The sequence below is a fragment of the Neoarius graeffei genome, chromosome 10 (genome assembly GCF_027579695.1).
Source record: "Neoarius graeffei isolate fNeoGra1 chromosome 10, fNeoGra1.pri, whole genome shotgun sequence".
Lineage (NCBI taxonomy): Eukaryota > Metazoa > Chordata > Actinopteri > Siluriformes > Ariidae > Neoarius > Neoarius graeffei.
Genome location: NC_083578.1, coordinates 88,831,624 through 88,855,785, shown reverse-complemented (window position 1 = coordinate 88,855,785; position 24,162 = coordinate 88,831,624). Strand labels below are relative to the sequence as shown.

The following is a 24,162-nucleotide window of genomic DNA, read 5'->3' as shown; positions in this document are numbered from 1 at the left end:
ACACACACACACACACACACACACACACACACACACACACACAATGTCAAAAACAGAGCAGTGGGGACGCGCTGCCCTGTAGCCAAGCCGAGAGAGAGAGAGCCTCCTTCTGTTATTGCTCTTCACCAGAAGGAAACACACACATTCCAGGAAATCTGCCACTTCCTGTCAGCAGCCTCCTGACTCCAGCGAGTCGGAATCAGAGCAGCAGCTGGACTGCAATGGACACTGATGACTGTCAGGGACGTCAGGAAAATACAAAGTCACTAAGCAACAACTTTAACATGACAACAGGGCAGAACTTTCAGCAATTTACGCTGATGAAAAAAAATGTCAGCGAGACGAAAGCTTCATACCAGAAGAGGAAATTTTCAATTTTGGGTTTCTAACTGCAGGTGCTGATGAGACAAAATTGGAAATTAGCCCATGTCTCTGTCATACAGAAAGTGAATATACAGTGAGTGCCTTTCACAATTACTGGCACCCCCTGTAAAAATTAGTAAAAAGGGTTAGAAAAAAAATCCACCTTTTGGTGAAGTCACTTCATGTCATGCTGAAAAAATGAGAAAAATCCAATAATTTTTAATATTACTATTTTCATTAATGTTTTCCAAATTAATATTTTCAATAATTAATTGCAAGCGCTTATTATTAACTTGCTTTTTTAAAAAATAACATGGGATTATTATATTTATTAACAGCGAGTTGGCCTAGTGGTTCGCGTGTCCGCCTCTCGATCGGGAGCTTGTGAGTTCTACTCGTGGTCGGGTCATACCAAAGACCATCATACAAATGGTACCTAGTGCTGTCTGGCAAGGCACATTGCAATACATATGTGAGTGGGGAGTCAAACTCTTGCGGTTACCAGAGGACCAGCCCCCCCACTGTAACCCTAGCTGTATAGGCCAGAGGCTGAGGGCTACAGAAACAGAGATCGGTGCCGCCCAGTGCGCCCAACTGCATGGCGTGGGAAGGATTAACACATTTTACAGAAAATATTCACAACAGTTTCATATAAAACTAGTTAAAACAGTTTTATGAATCCACTCACTTGTTGGACAGTTACAGTTTGTCATGTAAGGGTGATAGATGGATGTAATCGCAGGAAGAGTTTTATTGAAAACACGCTCACAAACAGATCCAAAATGGAGACAGAGTCGAAAAACAGGCAGTGGTGGAGTGAGGCACAGACAGGATATCAGAGGGATACAAAAAGTACTTTTAATGAAACCATATTAGGTTAGAAAGGAGCACTATTTTACTTTTGGGTTATGCAAATTATGGAGTTGGAAAAACGGAAAACTTTAAGGTGGGGTTTACATTAGACCGTATCCGTATCGTTTTCGTTGCAGATGCACTGTCCGTGCACATTAAAACGCCGGAAAACGACTCCACAGGCGGAACAGTTTGAATCCACCAGGGCCCACGTATTCAACCCAGTACATATCTGATCCAGTGCTGTGTAAACATTGAGGAACGAGGATACGCAGTGCTGAGCTCTAGCTGACGTCGTCATTGGACAACGTCACTGTGACATCCACCTTCCTGATTCGCTGGCGTTGGTCATGTGAATGAGCAATACAGGAAGTGTGTTGAGGAAGTCATTAAGTGAATGAGCAATACAGGAAGTGTGTTGGTTACTGTAGCACTAAATAGTCTTGTTGTAATCGCAAAAAACGGCCGTTCTGCGAGGTGAAGAGTGTACCGAACACTGTTAGATCCTTCTAGCATAAACACGAAGGCCATACACGGTGTAAAAAAGGCGTCATTGTAGTACCAGTACCGCCGATAACAGACTGGCATACTTCATTTTTTACAACGACATCCTTCCACTTGCAAGTGGTGACTTGCGCATGCCCGATACACTGAAAAAAGTGAACATGGGCAACCATTGATGTAAGGAAGGATATCTATTTGAACTGACCTATTATCTCTATGTTTCTGTTGTTTATTTGGTTTAATTTATTATATTACTTTCATTCAATGTAAATCAAGGCCTCACTGGTTCAAAGTAATTGGCAGACTTACAATCAAATAACAATTTTCCATTCAAGTGAAAACGTTGCATGTCACGTGACGTGCGTACGTACTGACGTCACGCCACCACAACCAGACTTGAACTGAATTTTGAATCCGCCATTTTCTTTAACCGCACGAAGCTCGGAGCTCCACACCGACGGGAAGACCAGAGAAAGAAATCGGTAAGAAATGTGCATGACTGTTGAATATGTGCATACATTTATACACCACTCAGTCACACAAGGCAACTTTACGCTGTCTTTTACCACACGATGTCGATGATAAGCCATGACTGTTAGCCATGACTGTTACTATTGTCAACAGCTGCAATGATGGTCATGTGATCTACCGTAAATTGTATATATATGGTGTGTTTTGTCTGTCTTCACGTCTGAAGAAGGGTGGCAACCCCGAAACGTCACAGAAAAATAAAAAAATAACTAAGTGGGAGCAAAAAATACTGGTTGTAGCGGACTTTATTTTCATTTTTATTATGAGTGTCAACAATTGTAATCATTTACTGAATGAATAATCCCCCTCTCCCCTCCATGGGGAATTATCTAAACTAACTGAATTATCTGATTTTAGGTTGTCCAAAAGGAAGAGGCAGAGGCAGAACTTGAAAATGCCACCATGGCCATCTTTGTCCTCCGCGATGGTGACGATCTCTCCCCTCCAAAGGACATTGGCCTTGTTATCGATGGTGTTGAGGTACTCAACAACTTGTTCTCCATTGCATCGGCTTGTGCCATGCTATTTGGCCTGACTTATGCAGTCAACCTGAGTTACCCAGTGGAACTCAAATATACCTTTGAGACCTTTCAAAAAATCATCATGGATATTGAAAGTAGGCAAATGTCAAGAAGGGTTCAGAACCTCTGTGCTAAGCTGCAGGACTGAAAACTTGTAAAGAGAAGCACATTGTCACATGGTTAGTCTGAGCCTTGGTATTCATCACAGATTGCTTGTTGCTGTTGCAAGAGAAAACATTGTTCCGTCATTCAGTGATTTTGTTCATGTTTCTTTGTTTTAAAATGAAACATATGTTTCATGGAGTTTAAATGGCACTTGTTTTATTGAGACTATTGAGACTGTTGCTGTCACAGTTGTCATGCAACATTGTTGGTGGGTATTCACACAGTCTGATGCTTTGTTGATTAGTGGAGGGCAGTGCACTTGTGTGCATGCGTGCGTCTGTGTGTGCGTGCGTCTGTGTGTGCGTGCGCGTGTCTGTCTGTGTGTGCGTGCGTCTGTGTGTGCGTGCGCGTGTCTGTCTGTGTGTGCGTGCGTCTGTCTGTGTGTGCGCGTGTCTGTCTGTGTGTGCGTGCGTCTGTGTGTGCGTGCGCGTGTCTGTCTGTGTGTGCGTGCACGCGTCTGTCTGTGTGTGCGTGCACGCGTCTGTCTGTCTGTCTGTTTGTGTGTGCGTGCGCGCGTCTGTCTGTGTGTGCGTGCGCGCGTCTCTGTGTGTGTGTGCGTGTGCGTGCGCCTGTCTGTGCGCGTCTGTGTGTGTGCGTCTGTGTGCGCGCGCGCGTCTGTGTGCGTGCGTGCGTGCGTCTGTGTGTGCGCGCGCGTGCGTGCGTCTGTGTGTGTGTGTGTGTGTGTGTGTGTGCGCGCGCGCGCGCGCGTGCACGCGCGTCTGTCTGTGTGCGTGTGCGCGCGCGCGCACGTGCGTCTGTGCTAAATGCACTGCCACTGTCACGGAATTTAATTTTATATGTATATATTATTTTCATACAATGTTTTTTTTAATATTGAAAGATTGGCCTACCTCACCATTTTGAGCGGTTTCTTGTGCCTTTGAACAACTGGAGTTGAGATATTGTAAAAGTATTTAATTTTATATATTTTTTTTATTTCATTTTTATACAGTTCTATTCTAAAGACTAGCCCAGCTCATCTCAAAACCATTTCAGAAGGTTGCTGTAATGTTAAAAATGTAATAAAAGAAATGTGCGAAGTTGGAACTGTGTCTTTTCATAATTTTATGTTGGCGTTAAGTAATTTGATTACTTGTGACAAGACGAGACGCAATTTCATTAGTTTTTCTGAAAGTGAAAAAATACATTGTATTCATACAACATATTACTTTGAAGTTATGTAAGATTTTGGCTCAAGCCAGGTTGAAAATATAAGTTAATGCAAAGCATAAATTGCAAATTACAAGTTGAAATTATGATTTCATTGTATTTGAAAACTTTCCTTGGTTTAAATTATATTTTTGAATTAATATTACTACATTATTTACTTTGTTCAAACAATTTTTTTTAATTTGAGAGAAACTAAAAAAATTAAATGTGACAAGTTGACGCAATTTTTTTAATTTGATCCAAAGAGTCACTTTTTACAGTGATATGCACTGGGATCATGTGACGTGCCGTCTAATTAGTCATGTGATTAGCGTATCCGTGTATTGGCGTTGCTGTGTGCACGGGGAACGGTTTTGTTGCGGGCACAGAAATTTTGTGTGTGTACGCGAATCGTTTTAAAAACGTTAATCTGATGATCCGCTGATTCGAAATAATGTAAACAGGGCCTAAGTTGCCTTTTAACTTTAAGCCTTAATTTTAAGTTGGATTAATGCAAAACATTGATTTGAGAACAACTGAATTATTAAGTACATGTGACTTAAATCAATTGTGTTAATCTAACTCATTAACTTAATTTCAAAGAACTTAATTCATTTCGGTGTTACCAATTGAAACAATTCAATTAAGTTGGTGCAACTATTTTCTTTTTTCAATGTAGGTGGCTTTATTTATTTATTTATTTGCTTTGCAGGAACTGATATTCCCTTCAGGAAATGCAAAGCTAGTTATATTTTAATGTTGCTTCACTGATATAAACGACTTTTAAAACATCCCAGAATTCATCACTGCATTTCTGCAATTCGTTCAAATTCAAATCAGGTTCTAATAAAACGGTGCTGTAAAAATGACTGTAATTATTTACAGCAGGAAGGCAGCAAAAATGGCAAATAAACAAAATGAATAAATATAAATGCAAATACAGGACACCATAAATTTCTTGCCCTTCATGTGACAGTGTGTGTGTGTGTGTGTGTGCGCGCGCTTTGAACAGCAGGGTTGATTTGACTGTGTGTTATAGTGTACAGAAACCTCTCATCTCCACCGAGCAGCAGGCTGAGTAACTGAGCCTGCGGGGGAAAGGGGAATCGAAAGTGCTGCGGCTCGGTGACGGAGGAGCTGCAGGTTCCATCTGTGGGCCTCGATCGGAAACTTTTAAAAGTCTGATCAGAGAGAGAGAGAGAGAGAGACGCAGTGGAAACTCTGTTATTGCGAAATCTTGTGGTTAGAAAACCCCGTGTAAGCATCAGCTGACTATCTCAAACTCACACACACACACACACACACTCACACACACTTCCCAGAAACCTCCAATCATCATTTTTCACCAGTGACGACGAGGAACGGAGGAGAACGCGCACGCATGCGGGTGTGTGTGTGTATATACACATAATGTCCACTAGAGGTCAGAACAACACATTCACACAGAGCTAAAAGAAAGATGCACTGGATTTTAGACAGATAGATAGATAGATAGATAGATAGATAGATAGATAGATAGATAGATAGATAGATAGATAGATAGATAGAAGAATGGACAGATGAACATAGAATTAAAATACAGACAGACAGACAGACAGACAGATAGCTAGCTAGATAGATAGATGAACATGGAATTAAAATATAGATAGATAGATAGATAGATAGATAGATAGATAGATAGATAGATAGATAGATAGATAGATAGATGAACATGGAATTAAAATACAGATGGCTGGATAGATAGATAGATAGATAGATAGATAGATAGATAGATAGATAGATAGATAGATAGATAGATAGATAGATAGATAGATGAACATGGAATTAAAATACAGACAGACAGACAGACAGACAGACAGACAGATAGATAGATAGATAGATAGATAGATAGATAGATAGATAGATAGATAGATAGATAGATAGAAGAATGGACAGATGAACATGGAATTAAAATACCGACAAACAGACAGATAGCTAGCTAGATAGATGAACATGGAATTAAAATACAGATGGCAGATAGATAGATAGATAGATAGATAGATAGATAGATAGATAGATAGATAGATAGATAGATAGATAGATAGATAGATAGATAGATATGGACTTAAAAGACAGACAGTAAGACAGAAGAACTTTAAAAAACCCAGAAAAATAGAAGGATAGACAGACGAATTTGGACTTAAACAACAGACAGACAGTTTGAAGGAAGGATGAAGTTGGACTGAAACGAAAGGCAGGCAGAAGGTAGATGGAACTGGACTAAACGAGAGACAGTTTGTGGTCACTCCACACACCAGCAGACTTGGGTAGGGGGCATGGCCTGAGGTTTGAAGTTACACATTTTGACTCGGGTCGGGGGCGTGGCCTGAGGTTTGAAGCTGGAGCTGTACATTAGAAGTGATTTTGATTGTAAGAGATTTATGGTAATATTTCAGTAGAAATGATTCAGGGAGTGTGATGATTGACACGTGCGGTTTGTACGATGCCACACTGGTGGCTGTAGACTTCCATGACTTCATTATCCTCGAAGCTGCAGCACTGAAGCAGGAAACTGCAGGCAGTGAGTACTGTACATGAATACGTGAGTAGTGTACATGAATACGTGAGTAGTGTACATGAGTATGTGAGTAGTGTACATGAATACGTGAGTAATGTACATGAACACGTGAGTAGTGTACATGAATACGTGAGTAGTGTACATGAATACATGAGTAATGTACATGAATACGTGAGTAGTGTACATGAGTATGTGAGTAGTGTACATGAATACGTGAGTAATGTACATGAACACGTGAGTAGTGTACATGAATACGTGAGTAGTGTACATGAATATGTGAGTAGTGTACATGAATACGTGAGTAGTGTACATGAATATGTGAGTAATGTACATGAATACGTGAGTAATGTACATGAATACGTGAGTAGTGTACATGAATATGTGAGTAATGAACATGAATATGTGAGTAGTGTACATGAATATGTGAGTAGTGTACATGAATACGTGAGTAGTGTACATGAATATGTGAGTAATGTACATGAATACGTGAGTAGTGTACATGAATACGTGAGTAGTGTACATGAATATGTGAGTAATGTATATGAATATCTGAGTAGTGTACGTGAATACGTGAGTAGTGTGCATGAATACGTGAGTAGTGTACATGAATATGTGAGTAATGTACATGAATATGTGAGTAATGTACATATGTGAGTAGTGTACGTGAATACGTGAGTAGTGTACGTGAATACGTGAGTAGTGTACGTGAATACATGAGCAGTGTACATATCTGTTCCGGCTGTACAGTGTGCAAACTCCAGTTTTTGCTGAATTGTTCTTTTAAAAATGTCGATTTCTGAGTATCATCAGAAAGTTGGATTCATCAAAATTCCCTCTCTTTTTTTTCTTGAAGAGGAGAACCGTGTTCTGGACTCAAGTCAGTGCAGTAAGTATGTGCACCCTGACCATCACACCCACAGGTGCTTGTTGAACATCTCAGTCCAGATTTATTCCCACTGGGTTTGCTCTTATAATAAGCTCCACTCTTCTGGGAAGGCTTTCCACTAGATGTAGGGGGTGGCCATAGGGATTTGGGTTCATTCACAGGTAAACATGAACTTGACAGAGAGAGAGAGAGAGATTGATGCTGATATAAGCATGTTTAAAACAGTGTGTTGTACATATTTCTTTATGGACTCTGAGACTCTGAAACACTCATTACACACACACACACAAAGATCAGACACGTTAATCTTTTATCTAGTGAAAGGAGTTGGACCCTCGCCATGTTCTCTGAGATTTTACTAATCAGTCAGATAAACCAGGGCACATGAGAGGGATCAGAGAGAGAGAGAGAGAGAGAGAGAGAGAGAGAATTGGTTCTTCTAGATTGCTAGCTAGTTCTGTTTTGTAAATTCATGCACTAATTAGTTAATTAGCTTATTAGTTAATAGTTAATAATTAGTTAATTGGTAGTTAACTAATCATCTAAATCAACTAGCTAGTTACATTTTGTAAATCAGCTTGTGAGCTCGCTAGTTAAGTTTTGTAAATTATTTTGTAAAATTAAGTAGCTACTTAATTTTTTTTTTTGCAGATCAGCTTGTTAAATTATCGAGTTAGTTAAGTTTCTCAAAGCAGCTAGTGAAATTAACTACCTGCGACTGTTTTGTAAATTATTTTTGCAAATCAGCTTCATACAATGGATTTTTCTCTTTTTTCAGTGTGAGATGAAGGGACTTCACCAAACGATGTATTTTTTTCTAACGCTTTTTACTAATCTTTACAGGGGGTGCCAATAATTATGGAGGGCACTGTAAATTAACTAGTGAGTTAAATTTTTTTTCATTGTTAATGTGCCTTAGTATTCATTCCAAAAGGTAATGAAGCCTTAGTTTACTAACCATATTCTAGATGTGTATTTGTTCTTTGATTGTAATCTTTTCCTTAGGACTGATTTTTTTTCCTGAAGCAGTCTGTCGTACAGGATCAGAACCGATAATATTTACTTTTTACTCTTGAATACTTGACGATATTTGAATGTAGATACTTTTACACTTTTAGTCGGGCTGATTCGTTCCTTTTAATAGCGTAAGAGTTCAACACCGGACCTGCACTTTTACTTCAGTGCACTTTCACTGTATTTTAGATTAGATTAGATAAAACTTTATTGATCCCTTTGGGAGGGTTCCCTCAGGGAAATTAAGATTCCAGCAGCATCATTACAGATAAACTGAGAAAAGAAATAGAGAAAAACTAGATAAATTAAAATAAATTAAGTATTTACATATACAAATATAAAAGAATAAGATATGAGGAAGAGAGGAAGGGGGAGGGGGGTTAGGGTAAGTGTGTGTGTGTGGGGGGGGGGAAGCAGGAAAGATATTACACTTTATATTGCACATTATATTGCACATTGTCCAGTATTGCTTATTGTTAGGCTAGGCTACTGCTCCTTCCCGTCCTCTGTCCTCCTGTTACCCCTCCTCCCCCCCAGAGAGGAGTTGTACAGTCTGATGGCGTGAGGGACAAAGGAGTTTTTGAGTCTGTTCATCCTGCACTTGGGAAGGAGCATTCTGTCACTGAACAGGCTCCTCTGGTTGCTGATGACGGTGTGCAGAGGGTGTCTGGCATCGTCCATGATGTTCAGTAGTTTGTCCATAGACCTCTTCTCTGCCACCGTCACCAGAGAGTCCAGCTTCATGCTGACCACAAAGCTGGCCCGCCTGATCAGTTTGTCCAGCCTGGATGTGTCCTTCTTGGATGTGCTGCCCCCCCCAGCACACCACGGTGTAAAACAGGACACTGGCGACCATGGACTGATAGAACATCCACAGGAGTTTCCTGCAGATGTTAAAGGACTGCAGCCTCCTAAGGAAGTACAGCCTGCTCTGTCCCTTCCTGTATAAGTGATTGGTGTTGCAAGTCCAGTCCAGCTTGCTGTCCAGCCACAGCCCAAGGTACTTGTAGGAATCCACAGCCTCCACATCGACTCCCTCGATCAGAACTGGTTGTGAGCTTGGTCTGGACCTCCCAAAGTCAATGACCAGCTCCTTGGTCTTCGAGGTGTTGAGCTGCAGATGGTTCCTGTTGCACCACACAGCAAAGTCCCTCACCAGGCTCCTATACTCCTCCTCTCTGTCGTCACTGATACACCCAACGATGACTGTGTCATCGGCAAACTTCTGAATGTGACACAGCTCCGAGTTGTAGCAGAAGTCCGGCGGTGTACAGGGTGAAGAGAAGAGGGGCCAGCACCGTGCCCTGGGATGCTCCAGTGCTGCTAATTACAGTGTCAGACGTGATGTCCTTCAGCCTGATGTACTGCGGCCTGTCAGTGAGGTAGCTGGAGATCCAGGTGACCAGGCAGGGATCCACTCGCATCCTGTTCAGTTTGTCCTGAAGCAGTAGGGGTGTTGAAGGCACTTGAGAAGTCCAAGAAGAGGATCCTCACTGTGCCATTTCCCTTATCCAGATGCGAGTGGGCTCGGTGTAGCAGGTAGAGGATGGCGTCTTCCACACCGACACCTGCCCGGTACGCAAACTGCAGATAGTCCTGGGCATGCTGTACCTGGGGTCTGAGGAGGCTGAGGAAGAGCCACTCCAACGTCTTCATCAGATGTGAAGTGAGCGCCACTGGTCGGAAGTCGTTCAGCTCGCTGGGCCGATTCTTTTTGGGAACTGGAACGATACATGATGTCTTCCAGAGGGTTGGCACTCTCCCCAGCTGCAGGCTGAGGTTGAAGATGCATTGGAGTGGTTCACCCAGTTCAGCAGCACAGGTCTTCAGTAGTCGTGGACACACCTTGTCTGGGCCTGCTGCTTTCCTGGGGTGAAGCTTCCTCAGTTGACCTTTGACCTGGTCTGCAGTAATGCATAGAGGAGTCTGTGTTGAGGTGGGGGAGGAGGGGGCTGCTGTGATGACTGGGGGGAGGTGTGTTGAGGGAAGAAGGAGAGATGGCTGCAGTGAGGGGGAGGGTGGGGGGGGTATGTGGGCTGGTTGAACTGATTGAAGAAGTCATTCAACTCGTTCGCCCTCTCCACTGCTCCCTCAATGACTCTGGTCTTTGTATTGTGGCATGTGATGGTTTTCACACCTTCCCAGACCTCCCTCATGCTGTTCTCCTTCAGCTTCTGCTCCACCTTTCTCCTGTAGCTATCCTTAGCTTCCCTCATCCAGCATTTCACCTCCTGCTGTGCTGCTTTCATTGTCTCCCTGTCCCTGCTCCTGAAGGTGGCCTTCTTCCTGTTGAGGACAGCTTTGACTTCCTGTGTTACCCATGGCTTGTTATTAGGGTAACACCGTACAGTCTTAGCAGGGGAGACCACGTCTGCACAGAAGTTGAGGTAATCTGTCAGGCAGTGTGTTAGCCCCTCTATGTCCTCACAGTGTGGGCTAAGCAGCACATCCCAGTCCGTGGTGTCATAACAGTCTCTGAGGGCATCTTCCATTTCAGGGGACCACCTCCTGATGGAGCTAGTTGCTGCAGGCTGCCTTTGAACCAGGGGGGTGTACTTCGGCTGTAGAAGAACCAGGTTGTGGTCAGACTTCCCTAGTGGGTGGAGGGGTGTGACTCTGTATGCATCCCTCACATTAGCATACAGCAAGTCAATTGTACTGTTGTTCCTTGTTGGACAATCCACAGCCTGGTAAAAAGCAGCCAAAGTAGAGTCCAAAGTAGTGTAATTAAAGTCCCCAGAGATGATGATAAATGCCTCAGGGTGCTGTGTCTGCAGCCTTGCTGTGACAGAGTGAATCTTCTCACATGCAGCGGCTGCGTCTGCCTTTGGAGGGATGTAAACACAGATGGTGATCACGTGACTGAACTCCCTTGGCAGATAATATGGCTGCAGGCTAACGGCTAGCAGCTCCAAGTCTGGGCAACATAAAACTGTCTTTACGGAGAAATGTCCCGGGTTACACCAGTGATTGTTAACATAAATGATGAGTCCCCCACCTTTGCTTTTCCCGCATGTGTTAGTGTCTCTGTCGGCTCTCACAGCAGTGAATCTCCGCAGGTCCACGTTAGCAGGGCCGTGCAAAGACCTTTGGAGGGGCAGGGGCTCAACATTCTAAAAGGGCACTTGGAACAAATTTTTCACACAAGTTAACTTTATTCAAAACTAAATTTCAATTGCAACTGAACATTCTGTGTGTGTGTGTGTGTGTGTGTGTGTGAGAGTGAGATCCATCTAAATGCTGCAGTATTCTTCAAAGCAGCAGTCTTCGGTTTGCCGTGTTCTTGAAAATGTCTATGACAACGCTGTATTCAATATGGATATCTTTCTCAATTGCCAGCAAAAGAAGGTCTGACAGCCTAGAATATGTTGTGGACGTCGTCATTCAGCCTTAAGTTTTCGAAGCTGCTAAAATATGTTATTAACGCCGTCGTTCAAACTAAAGTTTCCGAATCTGCCACGTTAATGAAATGGATGGAGCAAACGGTTTGGCTACGTTCACACTGCAGGCTGAAGTGACTCAAATCCGATCTTTTCGCCCATATGTGACCTGTATCCGATCTTTTATTGACAATATGAACGACACAGATCCGATTTTTTCAAATCCGACCCAGGCCGTTTGGATATGTGGTCCTAATTCCGATTCCTATCCGCTCTTTTCATATGCGACTTCAGTCTGAACCGCCAGGTCGCATTCATCCGACTTACACGTCATCAGCAAGCCACAAACGTCACTATTCTGCGCTGAAGTAGGCGGCGGGTCTCTCAAAAAAAGTTACAACAACATGACGCATAATCACGGGTGCAGATAGAGGGTGGGACTCGTCCCACCCAGATTTACCGTAAATTCACCTCGCTCGGTCCCCCCCACGTATAGGGAGGAAAAAACGTCTATGCTGTCTTTCTTTGCATAAGGCAAACCTCACGGAAAAATCAAAAGACTAATTACCATTCGGTTTATTGAGGTGCACAGCAGTGTATACATAGTTGCAACAACTCACATAAAACAAAACAAAGACTGATATTCAGTTGGTTGAGCTGCGCAGACTGCACAGGTTGCGAGCTCGAGCTTGGTTGCTATGGTAACCCACAACAAGTTTGACAGGCATATCGGGGTTGGGGTTGGTTTGCTGGCAGCTTTGTCTCCCCCCCCAGTTTTTTGTCCCTCCCAGTTCAAAAAACGTATCTGCGCCCCTGCGCATGACATCAATGCGAGGGACGCTTCAGGCTGTGAAGGTTCTGAATCTTCTCAATGGAAGGACGCAGAGGTTAGGGAGCTGATTTCCATTTGGGGGGATGCAGCTATTCAAGCTAGATTGGATGGGTCATACCGCAACCGGGCGGTTTTACTTCCGTAAACACTGGCCATGCTCACTGCGTGTGACGTCGTCGTATCCTGCAATGCGCATGCGGAACACTTTTAGGTCGCTTTTCGTTCATACTGAGGATCACATACAAGTCGCATATATTTGTTAATGTGAACGACCTCACAAAAAAATCGGATTTCACAAAAAAATCGGAATTGAGCATTAAGCCTTGCAGTGTGAACGCAGCATTTAAATATAGCCTAGGCGGCTTCATTAAATGATAAACAACCCTACGCATTTACTGTTGTGTTCTAAGCTGCACAATATTGCATGTTCAGATAAGAAATGAAAGGAGACTTTCAGTGTGACCTCACCATGCCGTTCCTCGCACTGTCTCCCACTGTCAACCGCCTGCATGCGCTTTCTGCACGGAGGTTCACTGAATGCATGACGTCACGGATTGATGCCCACATTTACATAGAAAAACGTTATTTTATAAATCTATAATTTCATATATTATTGTCAAATTGTAGAGAATATTGATGTTGGAGCTAACTTATCTTTTACAAATATTTAAAAAAAACAACAACAACAAAACAGTCCCTATGAAAAGGGCACTTTGGACAGCAAACAGAAAAGGGGCAGGGGCTAGAGCACCTGTAGCACCGGTTCATTGCACGTGGGTGCACGTTAGCATCCAGTACAAGGTGTGTTAGCCATGTCTCCGTAAAGATAAATAAGCTGCTCTCCCGATAAAGCCGCTGGTTGTTCAGAGCGGAAAGCTCGGCCACTTTATTCGGCAGCGAGTTCACATTCCCCACGATAACGGAGGGAATGGATGGTTTGTAGCGCCGCCGGTTGTCCGCTAGCCTAGCCTTTAGCTTAGCTCCAGCTTTGCAGCCCCTGGGTTTCCTCCTCAGCTCCGCCGGGATGGGGTGTCGTATCCCGGCTCGTCCCATTGTTTTCAGGGCCAGCAGCTCCTCTCTTGAATAAGCGAGAAAACTGGCTCCTGGTTGCGTGTTAAAGTTAAATTTTGTCCCCCTCCTTCAGAGACACACCTGTGCAGCAGGTCAGCAGTGAACACCGCCGCTTTAAACGCAACAACACGTTCGGCCGATATGCTCAGCATCGAGACTTCGAGACCTCGGTCCTTCTTGAAACTTTGTTATGAGGAAAGAAAACAAGGAAGTGCAAATAAAGAAATGAAAAGAAACCGAATATCACACAAACACTTCTCTGATGATTATTATTATTTTTTAAAAAGCTGAAATGAAACTGCACCATACTGCAGCGCTGTGAAAACCCAAGCTCAACACTTCCTCACTAAACCTCAAACTAACTATAGAATATTTATACATAGGCCGTCTGTCCTTTATTAGCTGATTATATTACTAAAGCCTCCGTAATCATTTAAACACAGACCTGTAAAAGTTGTTTATTTACTCTTGAAATAAAGCCAAATACTGTAAACAGTTTTTTAATGCAAGACGAAGATCTATATAAATGAGTCTTACATGTAAGAGATTAACCAGGGGGCAGTGAAGGGGGCGGGGCAAGGGGGGTTAATACTAAGATTAAATATTAAAACTCATAATTTCTTATATTCCTTTTTTTATGTAATTCATTTTATTCAGCGTTACATCTTCCAGCCAGCAACGTAATTTGGTTTTTTTTTAAATCTACAAAACATGTAGAAATATTTTGTCACAAAAATAGTCTGCATTGTTGTAACTTATTCGATTGTCATCCGTTTATTGTTACATTAAATACTGTGGAGTGTCCATGATACAAGTTAATTCCAGTTCTCACTTACATTAAAGCAGTGATAAAGCTTTAAACAGTCGTTTCATCAGCCGCTCTTTTCTTTCTCTGTCTTGTAGACTCCTTCTACCAATTCACCAAATCATACCATGAAGTCCAGTGCAATGATGCAGCATGAAGTTTAAATATGTTTAATTATTATCCATACAGGACACTTTTTCGATGGAATAAAAACTATTCCCTTCTAGTGGGTTTCATTTATTTGGTTCAATAGTGTGCAATATTGTTAACAAATCGCTTATCCTACGTGTATTACATCACTCTACCCAATGGAGAATGAGTGTTGAATATGGTTTACAATACTGCACGGTTGTCAAGACAACATGACGTCACATGTCTCATCTCATCTCATCATCTCTAGCCGCTTTATCCTTCTACAGGGTCGCAGGCAAGCTGGAGCCTATCCCAGCTGACTACGGGCGAAAGGCGGGGTACACCCTGGACAAGTCGCCAGGTCATCACAGGGCCGACACATAGACACAGACAACCATTCACACTCACATTCACACCTACGGTCAATTTAGAGTCACCAGTTAACCTAACCTGCATGTCTTTGGACTGTGGGGGAAACCGGAGCACCCGGAGGAAACCCACGCGGACACGGGGAGAACATGCAAACTCCGCACAGAAAGGCCCTCGCCGGCCCCGGGGCTCGAACCCAGGACCTTCTTGCTGTGAGGCGACAGCGCTAACCACTACACCACCGTGCCGCCCCACGTCACATGTCGGAGACGTAAAACTTCCGCGCTAGCAAGCGACTGGGACAATTTGTAAACAAACATGGCCGCCAGTTTCCTTTGTTACAAAATACGAAAGATTTTGAGAGAATTTTGAAAGAGAAAGACGTGTTGAACACCTGAAAGGAATGTGTATGTATAATAATAATAATATTGGCTGGCTTTTTTTTTGTGGTCTATCAGATATATTTCATTCAGCTACTCGTCTTCCACTCATTCAGTATCATGCTAGCTGAATGGAATATATCTGATAGACCATGAAAAAACCCCAGTTAATATTACTTACATATTCTATCCACATTCACTGGATATGAGCAATTGCATGCTTTGATTGGCTACTCTACTACTAGGATATCAGCTCATATACCGTGAGTAGAGAAAAACAAAATGGCAGCTGTGTTATCAAGTATTTAAAAGAAACAGAAATAGCTAAAAGAAGATAGTAATTTTTCCCCCCAGTATCTCCTGTTCTACACTCCAGCCCAGTGGGTGGCAGTAATGCACCTTTAAGTTGGTTTGCCAACCGCCAAAAAAACCCTAAAGGAAGAAGAAGAAAATGGCGGAGCATGTTACTGAACCAACTGAGGATGAAATAAAAACTCTACTCGAAAACAAAACCCCCCAAAATACAAAAAAGTAACAAAATATGGAATAAAAATATTTGATGGTAAGAGTGTATCTTTTTTTTATTTTTCAAGAATTATTATTATCATTGCATTTTTCACAAATTGCTCCTGTCATTTTGCCGGTTTGTTTATATTCTAAGCAGAAATGATTTTGTTGGATGTTTTGTATAAAGTTTTTATTTATTGAATTTGCAAAAAATAAAAATAAAAATGCTCTGTTTCTCAAAATCCAGTGAATAGATCCAGTGAATAGAATAAAACAGTTATTCCACTCAGTCTCGGTGCTACGCACCTCATTGGCTATCAGCTCATGTACGATTTGATTTTGTGGAATAACTGTTAAATGTTCGTTCTTCTGCCAAGTTTGTCATGAATTATAAAAAGTTTCAATTGAAAATTTTATCCATTTGTGGAAAAAGCCGTTGTGTGCAGTTCATCAATCTTTTTAATAGTTTCTGCTGTTCTTGTTTTAAATACTTTCTCGTATTATCAAGCATCAACTGACTATAAAAAATGTTAAAAGATCTGAACTGTACATCATTTTGGCATTTGTTGACCACCATACCATCCAGACCACGCCTCTTCTTATAGAGATCGGCGTATGCGTCATTCCACCAAACATTAACGTTGCTGTCAAAAACACCAGGTGAGTGAAAAATTCTGTTGTTTGTAGTCATTTCTCGTTCATCTCTTTTCTATTTTTCTTCATGAATGAATGTATAAATGGCCTACAAATAAAAACACACCTCAGAAGTATTTGATTACAAACATGAACGGAAAGCTTAGGTGCGTCTATCCACCAGATGGCGCTGTAAATCACTACATGTCTTTTTTAAAAATCCATTTACATGTAGCTTCTGCTGTACAGTCCCTGTGAACGAGCTGTTACTATAGAAATGACAACATATTCGAAATTAACACTCAAACTAAACATGGCATATGGTTAATGCAGCTAACTTAACACGTTTTTTTATTATGGAGGAAATGAACGGTACGCTACACAGTCCTCGCAGTGCATCGTGGGTAATAACACGCGGTCCGTCGATGGACTCCGTCATTTTGCACAACTGAGAGATATTTCGTAAATATCGTAATTTTTCATAAATATTATGTAAATATTTCATAAATATTTCGTAAATACTGGCCAACGTTTTTCGCAAGAACATTTACCGCACATGAATTTTGAGATTTCTTGATTTCCAGATTTCTGTCAATCGAGCCTCGTTCCAAAACATATGAATGAATCAATCAACCCAAGCAGTGACTCAGACTCAGGAGCGAGAGAATAAAAAGCAGCAGAGAGCGTCACTTTCAAAAAAAGAAAAAACCCCTTCTCATTTCTTTTTGCAGAAAACAGGAAGAAGAGCAGATGTGAAAAATGCTTGATGTGCAGCTCTTAAATTCGGAGTAAATTCAGATTTGGAGCACGCACTCGCTGACAGTGTGGAGTTGACACCTGACCCGCAGGGCTGACTGGATTTCTTCACACTCTTTATTAGAGTTCACTGACCTCTTATAATAAGTTTGTTAGCGCGCGCACACACACACACACACACACGTACACATACACAGAGGAGCATGAAGAACAGCCCACTGTGCTGCAGCTGAGATACAGGAAGGTCATAATTGATGTTTATCGTGACTCGAGCCTTTGCTGAGGACTGGACTTTGGCCTGACAGTATCGTCCATGCAATGAAGAAAAAAAAAACAGGGCCATTAGGCAGCATGGAGGCGCAATCACGGTTTTATGAGCCAACAGGCTGCATGACTCGGTTGTGGAGGAGGATGAAGGACAGGAGGTGGTGGAGGAGTGTGTGATGAAGCGGTTAAACGTGATGGAGAAAAAGCCATGATTTAACGATGGTGCTTTGAGAGAAACGAAGAGAAAGGAAGGGCAGTGAAGCGATAAGTGAGATTTATGTGGATGGGGTTAGAGCCCTGAGTCTCCCACCTACTCACGCTGATAAGGAAGAACCTGAGAGCTGATAGACTCACTGTGTGTGTGTGTGTGTGTGTGTGTGTACACACATATTTAGCATATTATGAGGACCAAATGTCCTGACGATGATATGACTGTCTCAAATGTCCTCACAAGTCGTACGGTCCTCACAAAACAGTTAAAGAACCAAAAGTTTTCTGAAAACCTGGGATTTTGCTGCATGTAGAGAATTAATTATAACATTATGGCAACGAAAGTCTTCACAAAAGCAGCGATCAACAAAGCGCTTGAAGCAGCGATCACTAAATATCTTAAAGCAGCGATCACTAAATATTTTAGGGCAGCACTCACCAAACCTCTTATAGCAGCGATCACCAAAACTCTTAAAGCAGCAATCACTAAAACTCTTAAAGCAGTGATCACTATATATCTTAAAGTAGCGATCATTAAATATCTTAAAGCAGTGATCACTAAATATCCTTAAGCAGTGATCACCAAACCTCTTATAGCAGCGATCACTAAAATTTTTTAAGCCGCAATTACTAAACATCTTAAAGCAGCAATTACTAAATAACTTAATGCAGCAATCACCAAAACTCTTAAAGCAGCGATCACTAAATCTCTTAAAGCAGCGATTACTAAATAACGCAGTGATCTCTAAAACTCTTCAAGCAGCGATCTCTAAAACTCTTCAAGCACTCTCCAGTGTCAGTGTTTTGTGCGGGAAAAAACTTTATCCAACATTTTCAGGTGGAGGAGTTAAGATTTGCGGTTGTGCACTTTGTTGCTTTGTGTTCTGTGGTGTGTGTGTGTGTGTGTGTGTGTGTGTGTGTGTGTGTAAGAACAATAGCTGGAAGGGGAGCACAGTTTGAGGAAGAGCAGTAACCTCGAATACCTGATAACAGCAAAGGAGGATTTCTCTCTCTCTCTCTCTCTCTCTCTCTCTCTCTCTCTCTCTTCCATTCATCACCAGCACTTTAACTCCACATTATGGAAGTCTCAGAGATTTCAGACATTTACACACACATTTATACAGTACAGTGTGACCTGTTTACGGTTTCTCCACGGGAAGCTCCAGAAACGTACTGTAGCTCACACAGATTATGGCTAGTTCGCCTGAAAAGACGGGGGGGAAGAAAAATAAACAGAATCGAACCACAAATACTCACTTATCACACTGTCACGGAGCTCAAACACTTCTCACTATCTGTCCAAGCCTTCTATACACACACACAGTCATGCACTTTCTCTTGCCGCATCATCATGTCCATCCATTCCTAGCCGAGATTTCACACTGTGGTGCAATAATCATGTTTCTGCTTTAACTATTTACCAAAACTCACAATCTCCTGCAGTGAGTCAGCATCAGACTGAATGCAATAAAAATACACTTTACTCCATTTTTATTCCGATAATCTGTCGAGCAAAACATACGGAAGGAGTATCAGCCTCGGGGTCATGCTGGTAGAGTAAAATAATCAGCGACGGCATGGGGTGATGAAGCAGCGTTTCTGTGACACCCACAAAGACACAGTGTCATGCTGCCATGTTACCGAGCGTAAACTCCTCTGTCCTGTTTACTTACATTATGGAGACAGAAACGTTCCAGCTTTACCTCTAACACTGGAGACGCCTTCCATAAACGTTAATGAAATGCCTCCTCAGGTATGATTAAACACCAATCAGTTACGCCAGGATCATTAAACCTCAGTGCGGATGAATTCTCAGAGCTGATTGGTCGCATTAGTTTTTTTGTAAAACAGCCCGACTCGGAAAGTAGTTCCAGGCATAACATGAACGCCAGGTTTTTAAAAATGCAAAAATTACATTAAAACATGTAAACATTCGACTGCATTAGGGATAAATTCCATTTCGTTGAAAAGATAAAAAATAAAAAGTCACTTTTGGCTGCTTTAAACTGATTTAAACAGAATGCGCTTGCTAGTGATTTCTACAGCCCAACTTGGCTATAACATGAACACTAGGTTTTTAAAAATTTAAAAATTACATTAAAACATGTACACATTCAACTACATTAGGGATAAATTCCATTTTGTTGAAAAAAATAAAAAAATTAAAAAGTCACTTTCGGCTGCTTTAAACTGATTTAAAAAGAATGCGCTAAAGTGGATCTCAGTGATTTCTACATAAGATGAACTCAGTGAGTTAAAATGAGTTTCACACAAGTATCTCTCTCTCTCTCTCTCTCTCTCTCTCTCTCACACACACACACACACACACACACACACACACACACACACACCATCCAGATGTTCACAGATCATTTAGACATGGGTATACCCTCAATCAAATTGTAAAAATTTGTATGTGATTTCTTGATATTTTGATGTCTTGAGAAATAAGTGTATAGAAATCCCACCACACACACACACACACACACACACCACCCAAACACACACATACACATGTATCAAATGTCCATCCTAGATGCAGGACTCCAGATTTCCATCCAGATGTTCACACTTCATGGAGACATGGATACACTCTTGATGAGTCTTAGATGAAAAAAAATGTGCAAGTCTTTTCTTGACATTATGATTTCTAGAGAAACAGGAAGATGGAAATCATGCACACACACACATACACATATACACACTCACCCAGTGTCGAGGGCTGCTGTCAGGCGATCGTGGCTGGTATCTCTGCAGTGCCACTCCTCCATCAGCGTCCAGATCCAGGCAGAGGGGCAGCGGTGGCCACGGCAGCAGAGATGCCAGGGGGTAGTGAGAGATCATGATGCCCCTCCTGTCTCTTCTGATTTCCACTCAAACACTGTGTGTGTTAGGAAGAACAACACAGCTCGAAGCACACAGCCATGATCGAGTCCAGATGATGAAGATGATGATGAGGTTGATGATGAAGGTCCAGGCTGCTGTTGAATCTCTGTGGATTTTTCCAGCTGAAGTCTGACCCTGTGCCAGTGTTTTCACAGCTCTCTCATGTAGCTGTGGCTCAGTGTGAGATGAACTCTGTTCTGCACACACAGACGCACATGCACACACTTTCTCTCTGTGTGTCTCTCCCTCTCCCTCATGTGACAGAAGCTTGGCTCTCAACTCTGACCACATGAGTGATTAAACCCTATTGTGTCTCAGACTCCGCCTCTGTTCAGAAGCGGGGGAGGGGCTTAAAAAAACTCAGTCTTCACACTAATTACAGAGGACAGGATAGACAAAAAGAGTGAGAGAGGAAGAGGGTGCGACAGAGAGACAGGGACAGTGTGGATGAAAGAGAAAGTTAGAGGCAGGACAAAAGGGAATGCTGACTGTTCATCTGAGAGAAAACGAGAGGATTAAGGATTTAAACTAACAAGCAGGTCCAAAGCTGCTTCTTATCCCACAGGTTCCTGGGGGAACTTGTGATCGAAATATGCACCTTAAAGCAGCGATCAACAAAACACTTAACGGAGTGATCACTAAATATATTAAAGCAACGATCACTAAAACTCTTAAAGCAGCAATCAGCAAACTTCTTAAAGCAACGATCAACAAACCCTTTAAAGCAGCAATCACTAAATATCTTAAAGCAGCGATCAACAAAACACTTAACGGAGTGATCACTAAATATATTAAAGCAACGATCACTAAAACTCTTAAAGCAGCGATCAGCAAACTTCTTAAAGCAGCGATCAACAAACCTTTTAAAGCAGCAATCACTAAATATCTTAAAGCAGCGATCAACAAAACACTTAACGGAGTGATCACTAAATATATTAAAGCAACGATCACTAAAACTCTTAAAGCAGTGATCAGTAAACTTCTTAAAGCAGCGATCAACAAACCTTTTAAAGCAGCAATCACTAAATATCTTAAAGCAGTGATCAACAAACTTCTTAAAGCAGCGATCACTAAATATCTTAAAGCAGCAATGAGAAAACATCTTAAAAGAGTGATGACTAAATATATTAAAGCAACGATCACTAAAACAGCGATCACTAAACTTCTTAAAGCAGCGATCAACAAACCTTTTAAAGCAGCAATCACTAAATATCTTAAAGCAGTGATTAACAAACTTCTTAAAGTAGCGATCACTAAACCTCTTAAAGCAGCAAGCACTAAATATCATAAAGCAGTGATTAACAAACCTCTTAAAGGAGTGATCACTAAATATCGTAAAGCAGCAATCACTAAACCTCTTAAAGCAGCGAGCACTAAATATCATAAAGCAGCAATCAACAAACCTCTTAAAGGAGTGATCAGTAAATATCATAAAGCAGCGATCACTAAATATCTTAGAGCAGCAATCACCAAACCTCTTAAACCAGTGATTAACAAACCTCTTAAAGCAGCGATCACTAAACCTCTTAAAGCAGCAATCACTAAATATCTTAAAGCAGCGATTACCAAACCTCTTAAACCAGCGATAAGCAACAATCAGTAAATACCTTAAAGCAGAGATTAGCAGAGAGCTTAAGAAAAAAAAATCCTAACAGCTAACTTGAGCTGGTTAGCTCCCTACAACTGGCTGAGATAATGTATAACATGTACTTGTGCACTACATAGTGCACAGGGAGCCATATTAAACACAGCAACACACACCAGGTGTCATCAACTGTGCTACTCAGTCGCTGACAGTAATCACAGCAGTGTGTTAAACAATAATTCTCCAAAGCCAAGTAAAGGGTTATATAGAAGTGTGTGTGTGTGACACCTACCACACACACACACACACACACACACACACACACACACACACACACACACACACACACACCCTAATGAGCAGATATTAATATTTAATCAGAAACATAGTGTTCCATGATGTGTAACTGAAAAATCCGGAAAAAACAGGTGAATCAGCAGCGAATAGAGAGATTTCAAAACACATCCGCCGGGAAAAAAGTGTGAGCTAACCGAACACACACACACACACACACACACACACACACACTCTCTCTCTCTCTCTCTCTCTCTCTCTCTCTCTCAGGAAAAACCTCACTATAAACACCAGATTTTACAATAATCAATATAGAAACTATCGCTCGGGATATCGGATAAAAATGCTACTGATTTCAACTGATCACAACTAAAGAAATCTTTTACAAGCTGCAATTTTTATCCACAACAATCATCAGGAGTCAATGTGTTTGTTTTGTCATGAAAAAACGCCAAAACTTATAAACATTTTTCATTTAAAAAAAAAAATCACAGAACTAGAGCACCACCCTGGAGAGCCAAATAACACAACTTTAACTATACTGTAATAACACAGTAAAAACAACAACAAGCACAACAACAACACAGCATCATTATGCTAAAACGCTAACTTACAGAGATGGGACCAAGTCACACATGTGCAAGTCTCAAGTTAGTCTCAAGTCTTAACCTTCAAGTCCCAAGTAAGTCCCAAGTCTTTTTTGTCTTGGGCAAGTCAAGTCAAGTCAAGTCACAGGCTATGTCAAGTCAAGTCAAGTCAAGTCAAGTCAAGTCCTATAATAAGTCAAGTCAAGTCCAAGTCAAGTCACCTTAGGCGTATTGGCGTAATTTTAGCAGCAGAATATGAATTTAATACATTGAAAAGGCAATACATAAGTAAATGTCAGTAAACATCCCTGGCACATGTGCCCAACCTGTTAAATATTTGCATTTTAAATACTCATGTTCTGTAAAATACATAAAACAAAACAGTAATAATGTCACAAAGTTATTTATTGATGGCAAAATTGATTGCAAGATTGAAAGCCAACTAAGTTTCTCACATTGTCATCAGCCAACAAGAAAAATAAACAGAGAATTGGCATTCTGTTATGTGCATAGTTAAAAGAGGGTAGGACGACACCTTGGGTTAACAGGGGCATGAGCTCCTCCAATCTCTAATCATGTCAGATGAGATGATTATTATTAATAAGATACACGTGGAGAAACCTGAAGTGACTTCGATGTATGTTTGCGCCAGTAAAAAAAACCCCCAAAGGATAGAGAAATGTGTCAGACATAATTTAGGTCTCAAAAAGAAGACCTGTTCGCCCGTGCAAAAGTGACATCGTCTTACCCCATATGACAAGCTACAGAGGTGTGTGCAAAAGCGCTCTCTCGCTCTCTCCCTCTCCGAGGCTGCCTCAGCCTGTGCGGAGCGGGGACATATAGAACGACTTTGGCGCGGGAGTCTTGGTTCCTGCTATAATAGATTGTTACGAAAATAAATGTTAAATGAAATATGCATTCCGCGC

At 41.6% G+C, this 24,162-nt stretch overlaps 1 protein-coding gene across 1 annotated transcript in view; it reads right to left on the bottom strand.

Moving 5' to 3' along the window:
- The window catches only part of rgl1 (ral guanine nucleotide dissociation stimulator-like 1), a 57,410-nt gene extending 36,371 nt beyond the window's left edge, over nucleotides 1–21,039 (bottom strand). The window contains exon 1 of the mRNA XM_060932559.1: nucleotides 20,594–21,039. Within this exon, the coding sequence (XP_060788542.1) occupies nucleotides 20,594–20,728 (135 nt within the window). The 5' untranslated portion in view covers nucleotides 20,729–21,039. The remainder of the gene's footprint in view (nucleotides 1–20,593) is intronic.
- Nucleotides 21,040–24,162: the final 3,123 nt, after the last annotated feature.